Source organism: Cryptotermes secundus, unplaced genomic scaffold (assembly GCF_002891405.2).
Source record: "Cryptotermes secundus unplaced genomic scaffold, Csec_1.0 scaffold235, whole genome shotgun sequence".
Classification (NCBI taxonomy): domain Eukaryota; kingdom Metazoa; phylum Arthropoda; class Insecta; order Blattodea; family Kalotermitidae; genus Cryptotermes; species Cryptotermes secundus.
Genome location: NW_019723301.1, coordinates 628033 through 651613, shown reverse-complemented (window position 1 = coordinate 651613; position 23581 = coordinate 628033). Strand labels below are relative to the sequence as shown.

The window sequence follows — 23581 nt, the reverse complement described above, 5'->3', positions numbered from 1 at the left end:
GAAACAACATAAAAAACACCATAGACAGTCATACAATTTTCAATCAAACATTTCTATGAATTGCCTGCATTGTTGTTACTTTACTTGAAACATTAAGGAAATCTTATAAGAAAATGGTTAATTGAAGTCCATAACATCGATTTCAGGTCTGATCTGAAATGTATATAAAATAATATCAATTTTGTTTTAACGTTTATGCTTCTAAGGTGTGACAAATAATTCCACCATTTCTTTCATCTTACAGAATTTCTGCATTTTCTCATAGTAGAGACTCATCAGCTTGTCAATGTCAATGTCACTCTCTCATTTCAATATTCATCTGCATAATAAACTCAAATTCTGGCCAGAAGGTTTTCTTCTCATGTTCAATACTTGATTAAGGAAGAAATATATTGCATGCCCATGTGAGAACACCAGTCAAGATTCAGAACTAACATGCATAACCTTTTGAAATAAGTTGATCTTTAGTTATCTTTTACACTCCCTCCCGCCTGAACTACTACCAACACAATTAATCTAACATTGTGGTAGCCATATTGTGACATGTTGCGCAAAGCCGAGCCCCTCCCCACACCAGCAGTGACGCGGCGGGTGAGTCAGCGCTCCCCTCCCACCCCTCAGCGGTAACGTAACGCTCGCATAATAGGCGAGTAATCACCCCGCATCCTGGCAGCCATGCGCGGTGACGTCACGAGCGGAGCCGAAGATAGCCGAGCCCCGTAACCGGGTAACTATGCAAGGCGAATCAACAGCGGTGACGTAGCCGGACAGCGTGGCTAGCAACAAGGGTGCCTATTACGTGGCCGTATTGTCCGATCGAGGCTACATAGGGAGAAGCGAAGGCTATTCACAGTCAGTTGTACTGTGACAGCCACCGAGTTGTACTGTAACAGTCGCCGAGTCGAGTTGTACGGAGTCAGTCAGCGAGTCCTGGACCTACCGCCGAGTTAGCCAGCAACCAGTCAGTTGTATTGTGGCATTTGGAGTGTACTATTTGTGATACTGCAGATAGCAGTAACCGTCAGATTGTAATTTGGGTGATTGTGAGAGAGAATGTGAAATAAAATTCGCCACATCGAATACATCGAGAATTTATTTGTCACGATATACGCCCGATACACGACAATATTAATACCTTTTTGGTTCAGAGGTTATTAGTCACGAGTAGCTAATTTCATATTCTTTATGAGTAACATAATAAGGACATCCAGCTCAAAAGAAGTTTTCAGGGCAGGAAATTTACATGAAATTTATGCTTAAATTGATGTCAAATGAAGACACTAAATACTGGTTAAATTAGCTCTCCTGTCCAACACAGAATTACTTTAATTTCACTAATTCACGCAATTATTTTGGACAGATATACATTTCTTCAAAGCTTGAGGAATTCTATATTTTTTGCACCAAAAGTTAAGACTACCCTTCATTACTTAGAGCTGAAAACAAGGGGGGGGGGAGACCTTGCCTTGAATTCAGGTAAATATGATGCTAAATCAAGGTATGTATTTGTGTGTGTGTGTGTAAGTATGTATGTATGTATGTATGTAGGGTCTAGATTTTTGTTCAATAAATGCGGGTAAAACACAAAAAGAGAGACAAAAATATGGGGGAAATTATAGGGTATTTAAGTTTGATTTCTGTTGGGCCCACAAAAAATGAACACAAAATGGGGCACCTTTTACACCAGGAAAACGTAAATCTGGATTCTATGCATGTAATTGCCAGCTTTTGACATTACAATCTTAAAAAGTTTCAGGAAATGAGTTAACAAGAATCTCCAGTCACACATGTATAGTTTCTAACCAACTATAGTGCATCCTTACCATTATTAAATGGTCCAAGAAAAAAGAATCTGCATTCTTTTTTAAACGTAATTACAGTTGTGCATTTTAATGTTAAGAATATAAGCACCCTAATACACACAACACATACAGTAAACAGGACTTAGAAGATATTCATCAAATATTTAACTACAGGTCTTCTCATGCACATCCTAAATCAGAATATGCATTTGGCATACATCTATTTTCTTTGTGTACACAACTCTAATCACAGTTCATCTCATGTTTACAGCTTACACTACAGATTTTGGGATTTATTTTATACACAAGATATACAACATGCAGCTAACTACAAAAGTTGTGCAAACTGCCACATGCACACACATATAAATGCATTTACATATTACATTTCTGTGGAAGGCAGTATATAGTTTCATTTCCCTTATGGTAAGTCAATATGAAATTTGCAGTTCCCATGAAGTATAGAGGGAATATTTTCTCTAGCAATGGAGAGATTTCTTATACCACAGGTCAAATATGAACTAAAATCGCCAGGTTTCACTAATCAATAATTCCTTTATCAAAACACTTACAAACGGAGCTGTCTGCTGCACTTCACTAAGTGGCATAAGATGATAAAGTTTCTCTTCATCACGGCGATCTTCTGGAGGAGAGGTGATTTCTGCAATTTGTGTCTCAAATGCAATCACTGCTGCCATCTGTGCACGTGTTGAATTCTCCTCTCCTCCAAGTAGAACTCCAATCTACATCAACACATATTAGTTTATATGTACTTGTATTATGAGCTTGAGTAGCTCAGCCAGTATAGTGATGGGTTATGGGCTGAAGGGCAGGGATTTCTCCATTTTTACAGAAACCAGACTTGCTGTTGAGCCACCTAGCCTTTTACAGTGTTTACTGGGGGCTCTTTCTATGGGAGTAAAGTGACTGGGGCATGAAGCTGACCACTCACTTTCTTCTATCTAGTGCGAAGGTCAAGAATGGTGCTTAAATAATTAATCACAGACACAATTTTATCTTTACATTATTTTATAATATTCCTGCCTGGTATGCGTGAGAAATCAGGTGTGCCAGTTACATGAATCCGTTAGTTGTGTGAGATGAACTTTTACAGAAACACACCATAAAGTCAAAACATATTTCCTCATAACCTTATTAAAATACAAGCTAATGCAAGTAAATACACTTACATAAGTACACATTTATACATCTATTTATGTAGATTAAAATATTTTACTAACATTAATTTTCATCCTAAAAGAGTTGAGGTTCATTCCACAGATTCAAAAATTATTCATTCTTACAGGATTACTAACCTCATTAGATTTGCTAGCAAATGCACCTCAGTGGAGATGGGTTGATAGAGATTAAAAATTTCAACCCGTTAATTCAGGTTCTCTTTTGTTTTATGACAAGATGCTATGAAATTCTATATCAGAAGAAATAATCACTGTATAAACAGAAATTACCTTTGTCATATAATCCAAATATGCAGCTAGAATCTTCTGATTTGCTGTTTTGTTCAAATAATTATCTCTTGTTGGAAGTGTCAGACCTCCTTGATCAATCTGTGAAAAAATAATGCACTGTATCAGTTAAGGTATAAAAAAGTTGTCTCTGTATTTAATTAAATAATCACTATAGCATGAAGACATATGGGGGAGTACAGATATAGCTCCAACATACTTCACATTGGCACTAGGTGGAGGTGAGTGGTCAGCTTCATGCCCTGATGTATGAGTTTAGAGGATCTGATATTATAGAACTAAATCCTGCAAATCATGTTCTATGATCTTGTTACTTAACAGTTATTATATGTGGTGATATAAATGGCTTTTACCACTTCCAAGAGACTCCTAAGAACAAAGGAATGGGCAGAGGGCGGGGGTTGGAAAGAGGGCAGAGTCAAGTCACTGAAACCATGTAAACACTTACCTATAGCCACTGAAGGGTATTTGAAAGATATTAGAGAATATGATGTGCAAAGTTGGTGGTTCATTTGTAAAAAAGAAAACAGCATTAACAATGAGAAAAATATTGAACTATGAGGTGATGACATAGTCTAAGATAAATAATGAAATGTTGAACAAAAACTTTTGTAAGGCGATGTTCAACATCTGCATTCAAGTTCATTTTTATTTCATATTTTCGTTCATATTTGTAGCATTTTTGCTTTAATTTCAACTGTTGAAATGATGTAGATAACTTGCATTAGCAATGAAAATGCAGGCGAAGTACGTTTTTGTTAACATTATTAATACCAGACTTACTAACAGCAGAGGCTATTGCTCCTTAGAAAAACATCAATTATATTACCATTGCATAATTATGCATGGTCAAGTAGGTCTGTGTAATAAAAAAGATACCTATGGGCTTGACATTTAGGTGGATGAGAGAGGCAGAGAATTGGCTAGAATAAGTAATGAAACACTTATGATCTAGATGGAGATGCAAAAATATTTGTTTAAAAATTGACCTTAAGGAAATAAATTTTTGGAATACAGACAGTGTTAAAACCTTCAGGCTCTAATACCAGATACTCTGTTATGCACGTTCTCTTCCTCATTGGTTATTTAACAACACTTGCAGTTTCAATATTGGTACCATCTTATGATAGTATAACTAATGAATGATACTGTACTTTCTAAAATACCAGATGCTGGAAGAAGTCCATAAACCTAGTAATTCTAAGAGTTATTACACCATCATCAGAACCCTTTAAAATGTACCCAATGAACGACAATTTGGAAAGTATTTGGAAAAAAAGAGGTTCTGGACTAATTGAGGTACTATCCCAGCATTTTCTGGAGAGAATGAGGAAAACAATGAAACACTTCAGTCAGGATAGCTGGTATCCCAGCCGAGATTTGAACCAAGCTCCTACCAAATACAAGTCTAGAATGTTATCTCTAGACAAGTCTCTTTGATACTTTGTTGGCTGCTGGCATGTTTCTAGCAAATTATTTTTTTTTATATTGCTAGTGGGGTGGGACTAAGTCCCTTGTACTGCGGCTACTTCTGGCCTATTGTACCATCCCCAGATGATAGGTGATGGTGATTGTGGAGCAATTGGTGGAATGAAGATTGGCAGGGGAAACCGAAGGACTCTGAGAAAACCTGCACCAACGCCACTTTGTTCACCACAAATCCCACTTCACCAGACACGGGATCGAACCCGGACCACCGCCGTGGGAATCCAGTGACTAACCGCTTGAGCTGCGGTGCGGCCCTTCCAGCAAAGTAAGTAACTGTACTATGAAAAATTGACTATCTTCAAATAGTTCATGAGAAAAGACAGTTTGGTTACTAAGAAGCATAGCAAAATATACCTCAAGACACAATATGATGTGAGACATGAAACCTTATTAGAATATGGCACCACAGAAAACCAGGAATATAAACTATATACCCAATCACTGCAATTAATTTCACACATGAAGATGGTGTCATATTCATGCATTTTAAAAAATAATATGTGTAATTTTTTGCACCCTCCCCTGAACCCTACACAATCTTATATTTCTGTCAACTTACAGAATCAGAACTATGGTATAATAGAGCATATTGCATAAAAAACTTCAGTGTTAAATTCTTACTTGTATTACATGTCTGCTGGAGTTGCGGTCATCTTCTCCTACAGCCCATGAGAACAAACCTCCCATGTTGTAACGATTCTGCAGAATCTGGATGGTATTTTGGAGATCCCATGCTGATACATTAAATGGCTTTCCATCTACAGCTGATATGTTCCAACCACCCACTTTTTTCAACAAATTTAGCATTGGTTTTGCTCCCAGGGCCTCAATTGTTTCATTGGAATCCATACAAGATAAGTAATACATTTTTGCTTTTTCTTCTGCCTTGCTTTTCAGTTCAATAAACGGTTTTTCTGAAAAATATAAGAGTGGCTACCATCTAAATTTTCCAGTGGCTGGATTAAGAGTAAGAAATCACAGAGAAACATTGTTGTGGCTTTTAGTTTATTAAAATATATTTCACTCACAATTTCATGACCAGCAAGTCCATACACACATGCACACAATCACACCCACACAATCATCTGATAAAACAATGAAAAATTAATATACTGCTGAGGTTGTAAGAGTGGACAATGAATAGAGTGAAAACCGTTGTATTATTATAAACTCATAGCTATATACTACAGATGTGTATTGAAAATTTGATACAAAAAATCATGAACTCTTGTACAAATAGTTAATTTATATGTACTAATAAAGTGATTCCCTTTTGCTTTGTTTAAAAATAGTTCAGAGCAAAAGAAAAAGGAAAGAAGAAAGTAATTAAGTTTCTCTTAGCTTTTGAATTTTTGTATATAAGAACATATATATATATATGTATATATATATATATGTATATAAGAACTATTACATTTAATACAAACTTAAATTCATAATATAGAGAAAAGGCTGGAAAGAATTAACTTCCTTCTTATAGAAAATATTATATTTCATCTATCAGGACAGAATTCGACAACTTCATTTTGTCAGTGATGGTAAATAAGAAAGAAAATTTGCTTGTGGTAGAGACAATCCACAATTCACTATCCATTTGCTGAATAGAAGACTGTAATAATGATTCGGAACCCCATGTGTTAAATAACCAAATAGAGACAAATAACAATAGTACTGACCTAAAACATTCTTGACAACTAACTGATTTTGTTGCTCAAGCTTGCCAAAAGTGCCCCACATAGACTTTCCATCTGGTATCGGATTTGACCTCACCCAACCTCCACAGGCATACTGATAAAAATCATCACATGGATTAACACTCATGTCCAAAGAGCTGAGCATAGATGCAGCTGCTGTTACACATGGGACTGTAAGACAGTACTGTTCATCTGAAACAAATAATAGAATTAAGCATTAGCCAGGAATAATTTTATATTACTAGGGCTAATCCCCATTTAAAAAAAAATAAATGAAAATTATAATAATACAAGGTCAATTTAAATTATGCAAGCACAAGCACTATTTTAAAGTTCCAATTGTACTGTATTATAAAATCAACAGTGCAACACCAGGAAACCCTTACTCTTTACCCCCACTTGAACTTCTTCCTCAAGGAATATATAGGAATATTTTCAATTACTGAAGCTCTTTCAAAATTCCACTATGGTTTTCAAACTATTCACCATTAATTTTATCATTACAAATACTTTATATTTCGAGACGGTCTTTTGCAAAAATTAAATCTGAAATAAAGATGATCATGTCAAGCCAGTTTGTTATTAAAATGTGCAATTTATGACATATTTGAGGCCAATTTGTACAATATCATTAAACTTCACGGGGACTTACTCTATAAATAATGTCTGGATAATAAGAAAATCAAGTGCTGGTATATAGAAAACATATATTGACAGGTGTTCATTATTAGCCTACTTTCCTTATTTTTATTTTATAAGGATAGATAGGCTTGTAGCATAATTATCTTTCTATATCCCCAATAACTTTTGAATTAAATGTCAATGTTTCGTGATATATAGTATTAACATGCCACCAGAGATCATCTTACTTTTGTAATTTTATTTTCTCTTACATGTAATATTAGAAAGTATTGTGATCATGAAAAATTGATTTTGAGATTTCGATAATTTTAGACGTACTTTGCACCCCTGAATGTGGTGAAATAATGGTAATGCTGAACATATAAATCTTAAAACTATTTTCAACATGCAGGTAAATATACAACATAGGAAATTATACATTGAAATGAATGAGTTATTAAACTGTAGAATTACAATTTGCAGTTTCCACTAGCCTTGTCATAAATACTGAAAGCATGTATCACAGCTTCTTCCTAGAACTTTTCATTTCATATATTTATGGTTTAATGCAGTCAGCTATAAACAACAACGACGGTAATGGTTATGATGATAAGTAAATTTGTCCCTGTGCCTAAGCACCATGCCAAAACAGCTTTGGCAAAATTCCATGCGTTCTTAAACTCAGTATGAGATGGAAATGAATTGTCAACTTCATTCTGTGGTCATGGGGAAAAGCCCATTGGATAGACTGGAAGGATGTCAGAGATGGTGTGGATATGGTGATGAAGAGAAAATCCTGCCCCAGAATAGGAATTCAACTCTGGTTGTCCAGCCAATATCCAATAGCCAATCACTAATAATAACAACAAAAAGAATTATAGAATTATAAAAGAATTATAAAAAAAGAATTATAAAAAGAATTATAAGGAGTATTATGAATGTAAATTCTAGAGCCTCTTGCTGGGGATTTTTTAAATATTTAAACATATTGCCCTTTTATTCTCAATATATACTTTCGCTTTTGCTTCTGGTGGTGAAAAATATGCATTTATTTGCACTAAATGCTGAAATACATGTCATAAATACACGACAAAGTACCAGCTTACACGTGCCATTGATAAATTTGGCTAAATATAAGAATAGTGTGTGTTGTATGGGTATTAAAATATTTAATAATCTGCCACATAATTTAAGAAAATTATCGAGTGATTATAAAAAATTTAAGTTAGCTATAAATAATTTTCTCTTAAATCAATCATTTTATTCGATAAATGAATACTTGGAGTGGTCAAAAGAAAGGAAATAGAATACAGGTGAATATTTGTTTTATTTAGATACACTTATGTGTAGTAGTTTTTGTAGACTCTGTATAAATGTATGTATACTTTTATTATTAATTGCTTATAATGTCCGTATTTTAGTTATTATTGATTTTTATACTAAGCATTGACTAAGTTGTATTATTGCAACTGTTTTACTATAATATACTATTTGGGACTGCTTCTACAACTGTGGTGATTGTGTCGCCTGTACGTTTTTCTTGAAGCAATAAAGATATTATTATTATTATTAAATTAGTCACCATCACAGATTGATGATGCATTAACATTTTCATCACCTGCAGTATGTGGTCCAACATGTAGTACTTGCAGAGCTGGTTCTCCTCTCCCTGTGGCACTGAGTAACATTCCAAGAAGAAACACAAGGAGCAAGAGTACAGCAGTAAGTACCAGAAGACACTTCTCTAAAAGGCTCCGTGTCTTCCATAGTGTTGTCCCCTAGAATGAAAATGAAAGTGAAAATGACAAGACTTCACATTATTTAGCAAAACTTTTCCCGAACCATTTAATATCTATCACCATAATATATTATCCTATACCCTTTTTAGTGTTAACGTCACACACTCCCTCCAAATTTTAAATATGAATATATCAACAATGGGATCACCAAAAGTTTGTACATAATTTTCATTTCCATGTCTGTGTCACATGTCAGCCCCAGCTTAACTCCTTCATAATTAATCTGCCAGTACTCATTATATTCTTTATATTCTAACCAAACTAACTGTCTATGCAACATTTAGTTAATAATAAAATAAAACAGACAAAAGTATCAGGAATAATTTATTGTGGATATATTATGTCACTACATGTTTTGATCTTGATAAATCATCACTGGATGGATTCCAAATGTCTGCCATCAGTCATTCATTAAGTTGGAAATTTGAAATTTGGCTTGTTAGTTGTGAATTGAATTTCATACATCTTTCTTACTAGCAAGGCTTGGATAGGCTAAATAATACAAAATTTCCTGTTCTATACATTTTCTTATTACTCTAACACAGGTTTTCCAAGTAATTTTATAATCAGAGCTATCCAAATTTAGCTATATCCATGTTCATATTGGTGTCTAACTGCTTTCTCTTCATGTATTTTCCAAGCATAATAATTATCAGTATTATTTTTATATTGCTAGTGGGGTGGGACTAAGTCCCTTGTACTGCGGCCACTTCTGGCCAATTGTACCAACCCCAGATGATAGGTGAGGGTGACTGTGGAGCAGTTTGTGGAATGAAGATTGGCAGGAGAAACCGAAGTAAACGCCTTTGTAAATGGCGTCACGCAACAGGGAGCCCGTACAGCGACTCTTGCTAGGCAATCGTTAAACACGACGTCACGTAACAGTGGATGCTATCACGTAACTGTTTTCTGTGTTGTCAGTGCGGAAGCTACATAACAGGATTATTCGTCAGTGGAGGCGGGGTCGAATACCTCCACCGTGACCCTGCGAGTCGTAGGAAGCGACGAAAGGCTTAGTCTCAAATCTGAGACTGTAGAATATGTTCTTAAGGCCCAACGGACTCAGACCCGAGAAAGACTGTACTGGCAAGGGCCAGCAGCACATACAAAAGGCAGATCCGTCCTTTCGTCAGAAAGGGAGCCCCACAGAAACAAGACCGTAACTGTTAAAGGTAATAAATATCTGGTCATGAGCCCCAGATGGGGCTCGACACCCAGATTTACTGACTGACTGACCGTCAGTCGCAATGTGGCTTTGACTTTGATTTGAGAGGGAGTAACCAGTCAGTTGCAGTCTAGCATTCGCCGAAGTGAATGTAAGCAGGAGAAGTAATTGTGATACTGCAGATGACAGTAATTGGGAAACTGTAAATTGTGTAAATGTAAGAGCGAATGTGCAATAAATTCGCTAGATCCAGAACGGCGTGAAGTTATATGTCGCGTTACATACCCAACACGTGACAATACTAATGAATCAAACTACCGTATTTACGCATNAATGAAGTGTGATTTCGAATATTTCGAATATAAGCCGCACCCCAGTTTTCCTCTTGAATTTTTGCCAAAAAATGTGCGGCCTATACATGCGTAAATACGGTATTTCATCTTTTTATGAGAGAAAATGTTGTTTGTTGCTCCTTTATTTGTTCTGATTATATACGAAGTAAGTAAATCACGCAAACAGCTACAGATAACAAATCTAAACTCTACAGTAGCATTCTTTAAAAAATGATATTGCAAATACATGGAAGTGGGTCAAAAATCCTCTGCACAAAGCTCAGCTAAGTTATGAAGACAGATATAGAGAATGTGTTAGCAGTATTTCCTACCTGAAGTAAAAGGTCAGGAAAGCATGCAGAGGGTATGAAGACAACAATTCACAATTTTTTAACCTCGAATTTAGTGACAACTTCACGTCCTAGTTGCCTGTGCTCTTGAATGAAGGTTCCCATATTTCCACTGGATGGAAGAAGGGCAGCTGGGCCTCACAGTCATTTGGAAATAATAACGTTAAAAATCCTAAAATCCCTAATGGGAATTGATCCCCAGTCGGCACACAATATCAAAGTTAGTTGAGGCATTATGGTACAAGCAGGAAGGTCGTCGGTTCGAGTCCAGATGTTTTCATTGGATTTTGCAATTGACCAAATCCTTCCAATCGCACTATGCCCCTTGAGTCGACTCGTCCTCTTAACAAAAATGAGTACCAGGCATCTACCCGGAGGTAAGACCAATGCGTAAGGCTGAACCTCACCATCATCTGTGAGCCGATTGTCTACAAAATGTGAGCGCTTCAACGTTTCACAAACGTTATGGGCCTCCAAGTTTTATTACAGGGATAGCTTTACCTTTCTTACCCCAGCCACTCATTCATGTAATGTACTTAACGTTACTGACCAAGCTATCATTGTGCATGTATTTACTGTGACAGGTTTCGGTCATGCATGACCATCAACAGGCGGGAATACGTATAGTTATTGAAATACTGATAGGGATCCTTATCAGTGCAACGCGTCGTATTAAATATTAACATAAAACGTTGCCTCAGATTAGTGTATAGTTAAAATAGCAAATACATGATTTTTAATAAAAAAAAATGGTGAAAATATATTAAAACATATTAAAAGTATGTTAGAAATATAAAAGTTATGAACAACTATATGAGGGGTTAGGGATCTGTATCCCGACTAAAATTTAATTTTAAGGTGATATCCTGCTACAGTGTACAATTGGGCGTGTATGTTGCGTAGGTCTTGTTGCAGAAAGTCTACGCAATAAGCCCAGTATATGAGGCCCAAAGACAGGTATCCAATCTGCAATAAATGAGTATAAGTCTGTTAGTGTTTTTAACATGCTACAACTTGACTATATATTAACGCGTATCAATGACATGTTAAATACTTACGATGTGCAAGTTTGACGGTATGTGGGTATTTGGTATGATATTCCCACGCTATGTATCCTATATCTGTAATCGTAAAAAATACAAGTAAATGAGCTTAAGTTTCTGTTCTGACGGCATAGCCTGAGTGAGACTTGTATCACTGTACTGAACTGGACTTTTCACCGAGTGGCATAGGTGGGATGCCGTGTAAATGTATGAATTATCTTAGTGTGTCACAGTATCGCAAAATTTGAATACCCTTCTATTAACGAATTTCCATGCGAATCTTTAAATTTGTCGTTTTTGTGATGACTGAAAAACACGAATTTATATTGTTTAAAGCGAAGAAGAAGATTCATAAATGGCTAAAGTGAAGGGTATAGAATTTATTTGAAACTGGAAATTGAAGGCAGTGATACAAAAGGAGTCACGAAAGAGCCGAGTTACGCGATTTCGAATTATGCAACCATCCTTGGAAAAGCGGCTGTTGCCTAAGTCAGAGGAAAGGCCTACTTGTACCGGGTAACCAAAGGAAATATTTTGTGCGGTAAATTTCAAAGAATGTGGAACGAAGCAGTCATAATCAGAGGTACATTTGGGGCCTTCACGTTACAGAGCCAACAAGAATATTATTTTTCATCTTATGTCTCGTTCAAACGAAATAACTGTTGTAAATCATAATTTCCTCTCTACCAATAAGAACTGTTATGGTTTGATTCTATGTGTTTATTATACACGACCAATTAACGTAACATTGGTCTTTGTTGTCTTGTTTCCATTGTTGATCTCTGCTATCTCCCCTCAAGAGCAGGATTTGCAGTTGTGGGTGACCTGAGGCAATCAAAATATGGGGACCCCTCTCAGTAACAACAATTTTAGATTATGGCAATTGTTTTTGTTTTTCTGTTTTTTATTTGGTTTTTAATTCTTATAGTAACTAAAAATACGTGATAATTTTTCGCGATTTTAGAGAAGCAAATGTCTCAAGAGAGCCTGTAGATTCTATTTCTGTCTTGTGAAGGTCCCGAGGCGATTGTCCTGGTCGCTACGGGCCCTGCTGCTGGCGTGTTTGTTGAACTGAACAAGACTGAAGTTGCGTTGTGTTCTATTGATTCATTCTCGTTTTCATAATTTGTATATATTAACAGTCTTCAAGTGAATACAAACCCATTTACCACTTCTACACTACATGTTTCGGCAGTATGCTGCCATCTTCAGGTGTATCGATCCGTCAACCATTTCACTGCTTGCCTTTATATGTCCACTTACAAATAATATTAAATTTGTATATGTCCTTATTTAATTCTTTATAACACTGCCTATGGTTTATTTTCACATGTTATTTGTGTTGTATTTCGTCGTATCACAAATGTCAAATTAACTGTGTAACCTTCGAGGTTGAGAGGTAGTCGTGTGCTATTCCCATCAAAGAATGGCTATGCGTACATAAGGTTTATACCCTTTAGTAATGACTATATTGTTGCATATAAAGAATGACAACATTCGACATGGTTTACTGTTCACCAGGAACAGATAATTTCTATCCAAATATTTATCCAGGCAGAAACTTGTATGATTCCCCGGTTTCACATATTATCAGCAATATACTGATATCTCGAATTCTGGTAGAGCTGTGTAAATATTAACAAATATCCTTTACCAAGAAAAGAAATTTACCAAGGCATAACAATGTACGAGTATTACTGTCTCTACATATCCAGCAACACAGCACTAAACGGGCATGACAAATAAATAAAGTGCACTTAGTACCATCCGGGATAGCTCAGGCGGTATAACGACTGGCTACCGACTGGACGAGGGACGGGTCGGAGTTCGAGTCCCGGTAGAGTAAAGAATTTTCTATTCTCCACATCGTCTAGGCCGGGTCTACAGCCCACCCAGCCTCCTACCCATTTGGTACTGCAGGCTCTTTCCCCGGGGCTCTTTCCGGCAGGGGTGTGAAGCTGACCACTCACCTCCAACTAGTGCCGAGGTTAAGAAAATGTGAGCCTATACATCCACTCCCCCATACTCCTTCATGGCGTAGTGCTTAACGAGTTAAGCACATGGACAACTTTAGTGCCAAAAACCGGCTAACGTGTAAGATATAAATAATGAGAACGTTTCTATAATTAGTTCGAAAATTAAAAAAAAAAATGCAAGAGAATGAAATGTGACTTGAGTATAAAAGGAAACAGTAAACATGTGCAGACGCTGCATCAAGAGTAACCTTCGACTCCGTGGTTTTAGTCAGCAAGCGAACAATACCCACCGAGCGACCGCCGCTTGTCGGCGAAGTTAGTGCCAGTTTTAGCGGATAGCGGGTGTCGCGTGGTCAGCCCAACGAATCCCCACGGCCGTTAGTTTTGAAATAGCTCCTCAATTATCCTCACGAGGTTGAGTGGACCCCGTTCCAGACCTACTACTTCTCAGAAAATCTGGTAGTGCCTGGAATCGAACCCGGACCTCTGGATCTGTAACCAGGGACTCTGACCACTAGACAATAGAGGCGGTCCCTTCGACCTTAGAAAGAAAAACAAAAGGAGGCAATGACTGCTGGAGAATAATTGATTCCGTAATCACATTCAGTAATGAGTTGCAACCTTCACCGTGTTGTGTATCACAGTTAAAGAGCCGCCACTGAAAGCAACAACAAACTGCATTAATGAGTCTTTTGCCTCTTAGAGTGAAGGAGTAAGAACTAGAACAAATGCCGGAAGAAAATAGAAAATAAAAATATTATAAATTAATTTTACACTTAATAATAAAGTAACTTCCAATTATCCTGTATCCAAGCCTCCATAATTCTGACAAAGTAGACTTTAATTTTTTTGAAGATATAAGACAAATTTGCAATTTCACTTGATATGCAATAGTTACCCGAGTCACAATTGACAGGGCTACCCGTCATTCTCCCAGAAGCACGTTCCAATGCAGGGGAGATTAGATTAATTTGTGATATCGTTACGATATGAAGCACTACAGACACCGCACACGTTCCTTTATTAATGTGGTTTTGGACCATATTTTGCCTTCAATGCAGCGTCAGTCCTTCTTGAAATAAAATCATACAAGTTTTTAACAGTTTCTTGCGGAATTTTATACCATTCTTCTTTAAGCACATTCTCAAGTTGCTTTAGAGATGTTGGGGGTGGGAATCTGTTCAATCTAGTCTCTAAAACTGACTCAATGATTATTCAAGTCTGGTGATTATGCTGAATGGGAAAGATGTTGAAGTTCACTTTCATGCTCTTCAAACCATGATTGAACAGTCCCAGCTGTTTGAAGGGAGGCATTATCATGTTGGAAAGCTGCATCGTTGTTAGGAAATAGCGTCTGGATCACGAGATTCATCATATTACTCAGCCTGTCCAAGTAGTCCCTTGTAGTAATTCGGCAATGAAGGGTAATAATGGGACCAACAGAATACTGCACCATGATATTACTGCCCAAACCGTCACAGAACCTCCCCCCTGTTCCACTGTTGGAACCAGGCATCCCAGACTGTAGGCTTCCCTGGGCCTTCTTCAAACGTAAACTCTTCCTGATGTAGGGAACAGTGTGAAGGACGACTCATCTGACCACATCACGTGCACGTTTCCAGTTGTCTGATGTCCAGTTTTCATGGTCATGATATAGTCATTTATGCACCTGAGCATTTTTTCAGTAATCAGAGGTTTAGCAATTTCAGCCGTACCGTGGATGTTGAATTTGTGAAGCTCACTTCGGACAGTTTTTATTGAAACAGAGTCATCAAGATGAATATTCAGTTCTGCTGTCCTGTCACTTGTGCTTCAGTAATTGCGTGAGATTTCGAAACAATCCTTCTCAATATACGACGATCTCTTTGTGTACTCGAATTTTTCCCAATGTTCCTCTTCGCTGATATTGTCTTCCCACGATTCGTGTATGCCGACATAACATTAGAAACTGTCGCTCTCGATACAGATAATAAGATGGCAGTTTTAGTTGCAGATGCTACAACAAAACGCACACCAAAAATCTGTCCTTACAAATCAGACAAGTTTCCCATTTTCCAATTTTGTCACACGGACCGTCATGCAAAACATCCACGAATGCACTGACACGAGCACTACTGAGTGTAAAAAAACGGAAGAACATTCAGTGTTACCAACTTAAGTTCTTTCAATGTAGCCAACACAAACAAATTCTATTCCTCAGCTTCTTAGTGTTTCCATTATTTTGTCCACCCCCTGTACGGGAAGAACCAATGCGAGATCTGTCTTGACTCGGTAGTGGCTATATGTAAGGATTCCTGTCAAGCGACCGGTAGTTTTATGTAACCAGAAAATCCATTCCCAGTCCCCATAGATGCCGAATAATGGGTAAATTACTGCACATAATCACATATCTAAGTATAATTCTTGCGTTAGAAAATATACATATTTTCACAACTGATTGGAGATTCACATTAATAACTTAAATTTCTGTATATGGGAACCAAACTAATTAATTATTGAATATTTTCCAGTGAAAAGTGTTAAAAATTCCTAAAAGAGAAAAGCTGCCTCACAGAGGTCTTCACACTTTCGTTCCCTCCCATAATATGCAGGTGATATTTGGAATTAAAGAAACTGTGAATTAAATTGAAGACAGTGCAGCTAGAATTGTTAAAAATATATATGATGTTAATGACTTGCAAATCGACGAAATAGACTTATTTTTTTTCTTATTAGTCTGGGAGATACTCATAATCTTTCCTCACATTTGGGTATCAGACATCAAAGATGCAATCTGGACATAAGTTTTTAAATAGAGACCACTTGTTTTTATAAATAATTATTTTAAGTCATCAGAAAGAGACGTCATTATTTTCTGCAACAAATACTAGTTGATTTCATCTTACATAAAAGTAGCATGTAATAGATAGTCCAATTCGCTGTCTGGATACAATACATTAGATGCCCTTACATCTTCTCGGGTGATCAGCGTGTCACTGTTGAATTAAACACCAATGTTTCAGAGATTTCCTGTGTCGATGATCGACCCTGACGATGGATACAGAGGATATCTCTGAAACGTTAGTTTTGAATTCAATAAGGCTGATGGCACGAGAGAGTTCTGACACATTTATTCGCCATGACAGATTCAAATTTTACAGAGTATAGATGCTGTTATAATATCTGCTAAGTGTTGTGGATTTAAGGGAAAGAAAATCATATATATATATATGTTTCCTATCAAACGTGGCTTTCGTCGTTTAATTCTAGAGATGAAAGTTTTACTTATGTATGTTCTATGGGCCTACTTAATCCAATATTTCACGCTCCATGAGAAGTGCCAATATTAGTAACCAAATTTGAAACTATTAAGAAACTCTGGTGGGCTTACTGTGTGATATCTGATGTGGGTGGTTGTGGCAGAGACCCCTTCTGTCAGCTGGACAGAACCCACACTACTGCTGTCATCTTCTTCAAACTCCGCTTGCTTGTACCTCGTCATCTGAAGCAATCCAAACACAGCCAAATTTGTTCCAGTGCACTGTTCTGTGGGGAAACAATTTATCTACAGCGCTATAGAGAAACTTTGGACATTTAAATCTCAGACATGAAAATAATTAATAATTATGATGGTTTAATAAAAATTAATCATTCTTATACCAATTTATTAAGCAGCTTACATAATTTAGTTTGTAATATTGTGGATTACGACTCCTTGTGGCCTCTACGTGTATGTCAGCGATTTTCAACCGATGTGCCGCGGCATACTGGTGCGACGTGAAGGGTCCGAAGGTGTGCCGAAGGAGTTTTGGGGAAGGTAGAAAAGAAGGGATAAAAATTAATTAATAAGAAATAATCGAGGTAATTTCACAGGTAAGGTGACAAAGGTAAAGTTGTCCCTGTGCTTCAGAAATTAAGCACTGCGCAATGAAGATGTCATTATCATAAAGAAGGCGATTGAAGTCCTCCTTGCTTTCTCTACATTGTGTCTATGTGAGGCTGGCTTCTCTGCTATGAACACATTAAACAGCAAGAACAGGTCGCGGCTCCAACACTGGAGGACTTGCGTGTATGCTTGTCAACCATCCGATCTCGGAAGGCACATCATGAGACATCACCAAGCACAGGTTTCCCACTGATATTTTCATGCCGACATAAAGATATTTTAGTTTTACTCATATTTATATTTATTTTTTCTTACACTCTTTATACTTACTGTATATAGAGAACATTAATATATCTGTAATTTTTTTTATCAGAGCAAACTATTTTATTGAAACCTTGATTTTTCGCTATTTCATTGAGAGAAAGGGGTGTGTGACCGAGAGAGAGAGAGAGAGAGAAGGGGAGGGTTCACATCTTTAGGGACAATGGAATATGTCGTAGGTTTTTTATAAATTACAAATTTTTCAGGCATATATCATTTAAATATTTGGAACAATAACAAATATGAATATAAATTTTGAAAATCTTCTGAAATCCATGATCAATATTATTTTTAAAAATAACATAACGATTAGAATTTTAGCTATTGAACTTTTGAAAACAATTTTAATAGTCGTTTTTAATGATAAAATCTCCGCTTTAAAATCATTATACGCCTTGATAATTTTAGCCCCTTGTTCAGTTCACCGTGTTTTGAAGAAAGTAGAAAAACTCCGTTCTAGGTGGTTACCAATGTTTTAAGAGGAGCCAGCTGCCTTCAGCTTCCGGTGACAGTACAAATCTGGGATAGTGGTAACCTTTGATGGTGGGGTAAACCGCTGATATCATATCATTCAAATTTAAAGTAAGAGGATTCCCAACAACATATTTACAACCGCAAGTAATAAACATGTTCCGATTCGAGTAAGGTATGATCCTACAAAAAATATACAGAATTCAAGGCACCAACTCTTGAATTAATGTAAAAATTGTAAATGTATCCCTATAACGTGCCTTGGAGACTCATACGATTGTGAGAAGTGAAGGATCCCACATTTTCTAGATAATCGACTCACAGACCGCGGTGAGGCTGTCAGCCTTACGCGCCGGCCGCCCTTATTCCCAGGAAGATTCCTGGTACTCATTTCTGTTAAAGGCTGAGCCGACCCCAGGGCAATAGTGCGGCTGGAAAGATTAGCTCAATTGAAAAATCGAATGACCTCGTCGGGGATTGAACCGGCAATCTTCCGGGCTCAGTCAACTACGGTACTGCATATCTTATTCATTTAGGCTTATATAACGATGCTCTCTTTAGCTCAGACTACATAGAGTAGCATGGCTAGACATGTGTACGTACGACCGTGACCTAATTTCAGATATTATCAAGACGATTACCGGAAATTGTTGGGGGAAACCAACAAAGACTTCAACCAGGATACAAGGTTTCCTGGTCTATATCTGACATCTGGCTCTCTCGAATACGAAGTAGAAGTACCACTCACTCCACCTCGACATTCGATTTCGTTTTATAGCTGAGTTATAAACTCGTGTTACTGATTAGCTTTTTAAAGCGTTAACATAGCACAAGTTTGCACTCCTGGAAGTTTGTGCAGTAGAAAGTAACACTTTACAAGATCTGTACAACGTCTTATTAGTGCTCTCCTGTTTTTTTATTGCTAGTGGAGTGGGACTAAGTCCCTTGTACTGCGGCCAAATCTGGCCTATTGTAACAGCCCCAGATGATAGGTGAGGGTGATTATGGAGCAACTGGTGAAATGAAGATTGGCAGGAGAAACCGAAATACTAGGAGAAAACCTGCCCAAGAGCCACTTTATCCACCAAAAATCCCATTTGACCAGACCCGGGATCGAACACGGCCCCCCGCGGTGGGAAGCCAGCGACTAACCGCGCGGCCTAGTACTCTCATATCGTTTTCATCGAAACAAGGTTGTCAGTTTTTCTACTAACAGATTGGGTGATCAGTAATAACCACAGAAAAGCTTTCTCTTAATCTGCAGCTATGAATATGAGAACACATGAAGCTCCCTGGTGGTACCACGGGGATGGACATTACAACAATAATGATTACGATAACGCATTTCCCAATCAGAGCTCAGGAAAGTGCTATATTGAATAGTACTGCTGGGTGATCTTTCGAACGACAACGCAATGATAACAATGTTAATAATGTCATGTATTAGAGGAACAGAGCGCAATACCTCATATATCACGGGAGACTATGCGCAGGCTATCCCTGTTGTTGGAAGATCGAATCATTTCGAAAGGACTATGGCCTCCACATTCGCTGGATTTTTCACCAGCAGATTTTTTTTTTCTGTGGGGCTATATTATAGAAAATGCCTGCCGCTATACCCCATTCGGTCTGGATGAACTGAAAACCAATATGATCAGCATCACTGCCGACATTTCGCCCATGATGCTCCAGGCAGTGTCTGCGGAGACATTTCGTCGTGTTCGGATGTGTATGCAACATACTGGTGCGTACTTTCGGAACTTCTTGTTACAAGATCTAAACACGTTATTTTAAATACAGTTCTCTTTTAAAAAATCACTTAATTCTCACGCGACTTTCGCCCAAATTACCATAAACATCTAATACGTGACGTCGTTAACATTCTTAACATTGGGGTTTCGTTTGAGAAATTATTATGTTCTGGGCTGCAAGGTCGTGCAGCCTGCTATAAGTTCAGCTATGTTTCGGAAGAATCTACTGACTCCATCTTGAGGGTAGAAAAATAAGCGAAGCAAGAAAAGAGAAAGAAGCATGGGGAAGTGGGTTCCGACAGAAATATACGGTTTTACTCGTACATCCCAGAAGACAGACCGCACTCTTCACAGCTATTGTCGTGAGAACCTCAAATCCAACACGTTTTCCAGTAATCACGAAATTTCCATTCCTTTTGTAGCTGCAAATGTTGTTTCATCAGAAATTTTACAGTTACCTGAAGATGAACAATATTTGTCGAAACATTTAGCGTGCATACACCAGTGATGTAGAGATTTTAACATTTACTTACTTACTTACTCATGGAGCTGAGCCCTTCTGGAGGAGTCGCCAATTCTGCATCTACTACAAAGTTTCTCAGCATTTTATGGAACCCGAAGATTAATTACCGTATTCACAAGACCTCTCCACTGGTCCCTATCTTGAGCTAGATTAATCCAATCCATACCATCCCATTCTATAACTCTAAGATCCATTTTAATATTGTCCACCCACCTACGCCTTGGTCTTCCCAGTGGTTTCTTTCTTCTTGCTTTCCCACCAATATCCTATATGCATTTCTCGTCTCCCCCATTCGTGCTACATGACCTGCCCACCTTATCCTCCTTGACTTGATCATTCTAATTAAACTTGGAGAAGAGTACAAGTTATGAAGCTCCTCATTATGCAGTTTTCTCCAACCTCCTGTCACTTCGTCTCTCTTCGGTCCAAACACCCTCAGTCTATGTTCCTCCAATGTCAGAGACCAAGATTCACACCAATACAGAACGACAGGGATTTTAACATTTAAAACTTTAAAACATTTTAAAAAGTTGCATGTTAGATAGATAAAAACTAAAAAAAGTAAATAAGTTATGTCAAATAAAAAGCCTAGACAGATTCTTTTAAATTATAAGAGGCAACTGCTACGCTGCAACGCAGATATACGGACGAAAGCACAGCAGTTTCATCTGAAATTTTAAAGTCACCTAAAGATGATCAATGTTGCTAGAAACATGTAGTGTGCTTACACCAGTGATGTAGAAAAGATTTTAGCATTTAAAACTTTTAAAGGTTTTAGAAAACAGGTTGTTGTAGGAGAGATAATAATTAAATGAATAGGCAAGTGAGGGTTTTATGTTACACTGGTTGACCAATGATATGGTTATGATGAAACGTCGCTGTTGAGCATCTAGTAGTCCTTTGTATTCGAGAAGTTCCAGCTTCAAATCTCGGCAAGGAGACCGGTTATCTTGATCATCCTGACTGAGGGTCTCTTTGATATTCCTCCGTCCTTCCAGGCAAATATCCAGACAGTATCTCACATTAGGACACGACCGCGCCCTTACACGGCTCTCTGTTGAAAGAATGACCCAGCGGTAAAGTTCCAGGCGCGTATTTGCTTCAGATTTAAATTGCATCGTGCTCGAAACTCGGAAGTGACTCCAGCTATCCTGCCGGATATTTTGTGATGTTCCTCAACTCCTCCAGGCGAGGGTTGGGATAGTGCCTCAGTTAGGCCACGACCGCTTCCTTCTAAACCATTTTAAATTAATCTAATGGGACACAGCAGTTTGTACAGAGACTGGCTATGGGCTGGACGGGATTCCCGTTAGGGTCAAGAATTTTCTTTTCTAGACGTCGTCCAGACCGGCTCTGGGGCCTACGCAGCCTCCTATACGACGGGTAACTGGAGCTCTTTCTGCGGATGTAACGCAGCCGGGACGTGAAGCTGAACACTCACCTCCAACTTGTGACGATGTCAAGAAATTGTGGATCTATACATCTACTCAACATACGCCTTAATGGCGTAGTGCTTAATTAGTTCCGCACACGAACAAAAATTTACCTCTTTTAGCCTCACATTCAACCCTGCATACCTGCAATACTGAAAGCGTCGTAATATAGCCCATCAACCCAGCTTCATTTCCACTTCATCATTTACTAACCATCCCATCACTCAGCTCTATACAATCTGATATGTTGACAGTGTCGTTCAAGGACTCTCTCTCCAGCAAGAACACATTCAGAAAGAAGTCATTTGCTCCACACTTCCCTGACCGCTCCGGCCAACATCATATCATTCAGAATGCCAAATTGCTGTTGCCCTCTCAGTACACAAACGCTGTGACTAGACTTCTTTAAATAATATTAATCTTTTATCAATAATCGATTGACTTGTCACGTTTGATCCCTACAATTATCTAAATTCATTTTGTCTAATGGCACGTCAACCAAGGGCGTATGAACTATGCATACTACCCAGCTCGACATTTCTCTTTTGAGACTGAATCATTATCTTCCTCCCTCTTTTCTCGTACTTTTCAATTTCCTACAACAGATAGAAGTCCAAGGTGGACGCACAAATTTCTAAGCTGGAAGCAACACTTTATCTAGGGCCTTGAAATAGCGAATAGTAATAAACCTTTCGAAACATACGCAAATACTATTAAGGTAAAGGTATTTGAAGAATGTACGGGAACACAGTTGCAGCTGCATAAAATCTACGTGCCTATTTACCTTTCGGGTTAATGGTAGTAACATAATATTTAATAAACTATTAATGTTGGACGTTTGAAATTTGTTTTGAATATACATCATAACATGATGAAGTCAAGGAGGATGAGGTGGACAGGACATGTAGCCCGAATGGGGGAGAAGAGGAATGCGTATATGATATTGGTGGGAAAGCCAGAAGGAAAGAGACCACTGGGAAGACCAAGGCGTAGGTGGGTGGATAATATTAAATAGATCTTAGAGAGATAGGATGGGATGTTATGGATTGGATTGATCTGGCTCAGGATAGGGACCAGTGCAGGGCTCTGGTGAACACGGTAATGAACCTTCGGGTTTCATAAAATGCTGGGAAATTCTTGAGTAGCTGCAGAATTGGCGGCTCCTCCAGAAGGGCTCAGCTAGTAAGTAAGTAAGTAAGTATGCATCATAACATAAGCCAAACTACAACCCCTATAAGATGTTTGGAAAACCCCTGACTATATTTCATTATAATTTCCATAACAATGTTGCTATGGCGAAATTGTTTACATAATATGATTCTTTGTCTTATGCTATTTAATGAAACATACCCAACATTTCCACATATCCACCTGAATCTGAGCCTTTTCCCCATTTTTACAGCTGACATTTTCCGAAGTACATGCCATCACACGCCACTTAGTGACAGACAACATGGCCA

The 23581-nt window shown here is 37.8% G+C and overlaps 1 protein-coding gene across 3 annotated transcripts in view; it reads right to left on the bottom strand.

Moving 5' to 3' along the window:
• Positions 1 to 23581, bottom strand: part of LOC111861707 (endothelin-converting enzyme homolog) — a 131466-nt gene that overhangs the window by 18357 nt on the left and 89528 nt on the right. For all 3 annotated transcript variants that reach the window (XM_023846492.2, XM_023846494.2, XM_023846493.2), the window contains exons 2-7: positions 17128 to 17238; positions 8711 to 8870; positions 6454 to 6663; positions 5399 to 5691; positions 3272 to 3370; positions 2375 to 2545 (exon numbers count right to left, since the gene is read on the bottom strand). In XM_023846492.2, the coding sequence (XP_023702260.1) occupies positions 2375 to 2545; positions 3272 to 3370; positions 5399 to 5691; positions 6454 to 6663; positions 8711 to 8870; positions 17128 to 17238 (1044 nt within the window). The remainder of the gene's footprint in view (positions 1 to 2374; positions 2546 to 3271; positions 3371 to 5398; positions 5692 to 6453; positions 6664 to 8710; positions 8871 to 17127; positions 17239 to 23581) is intronic.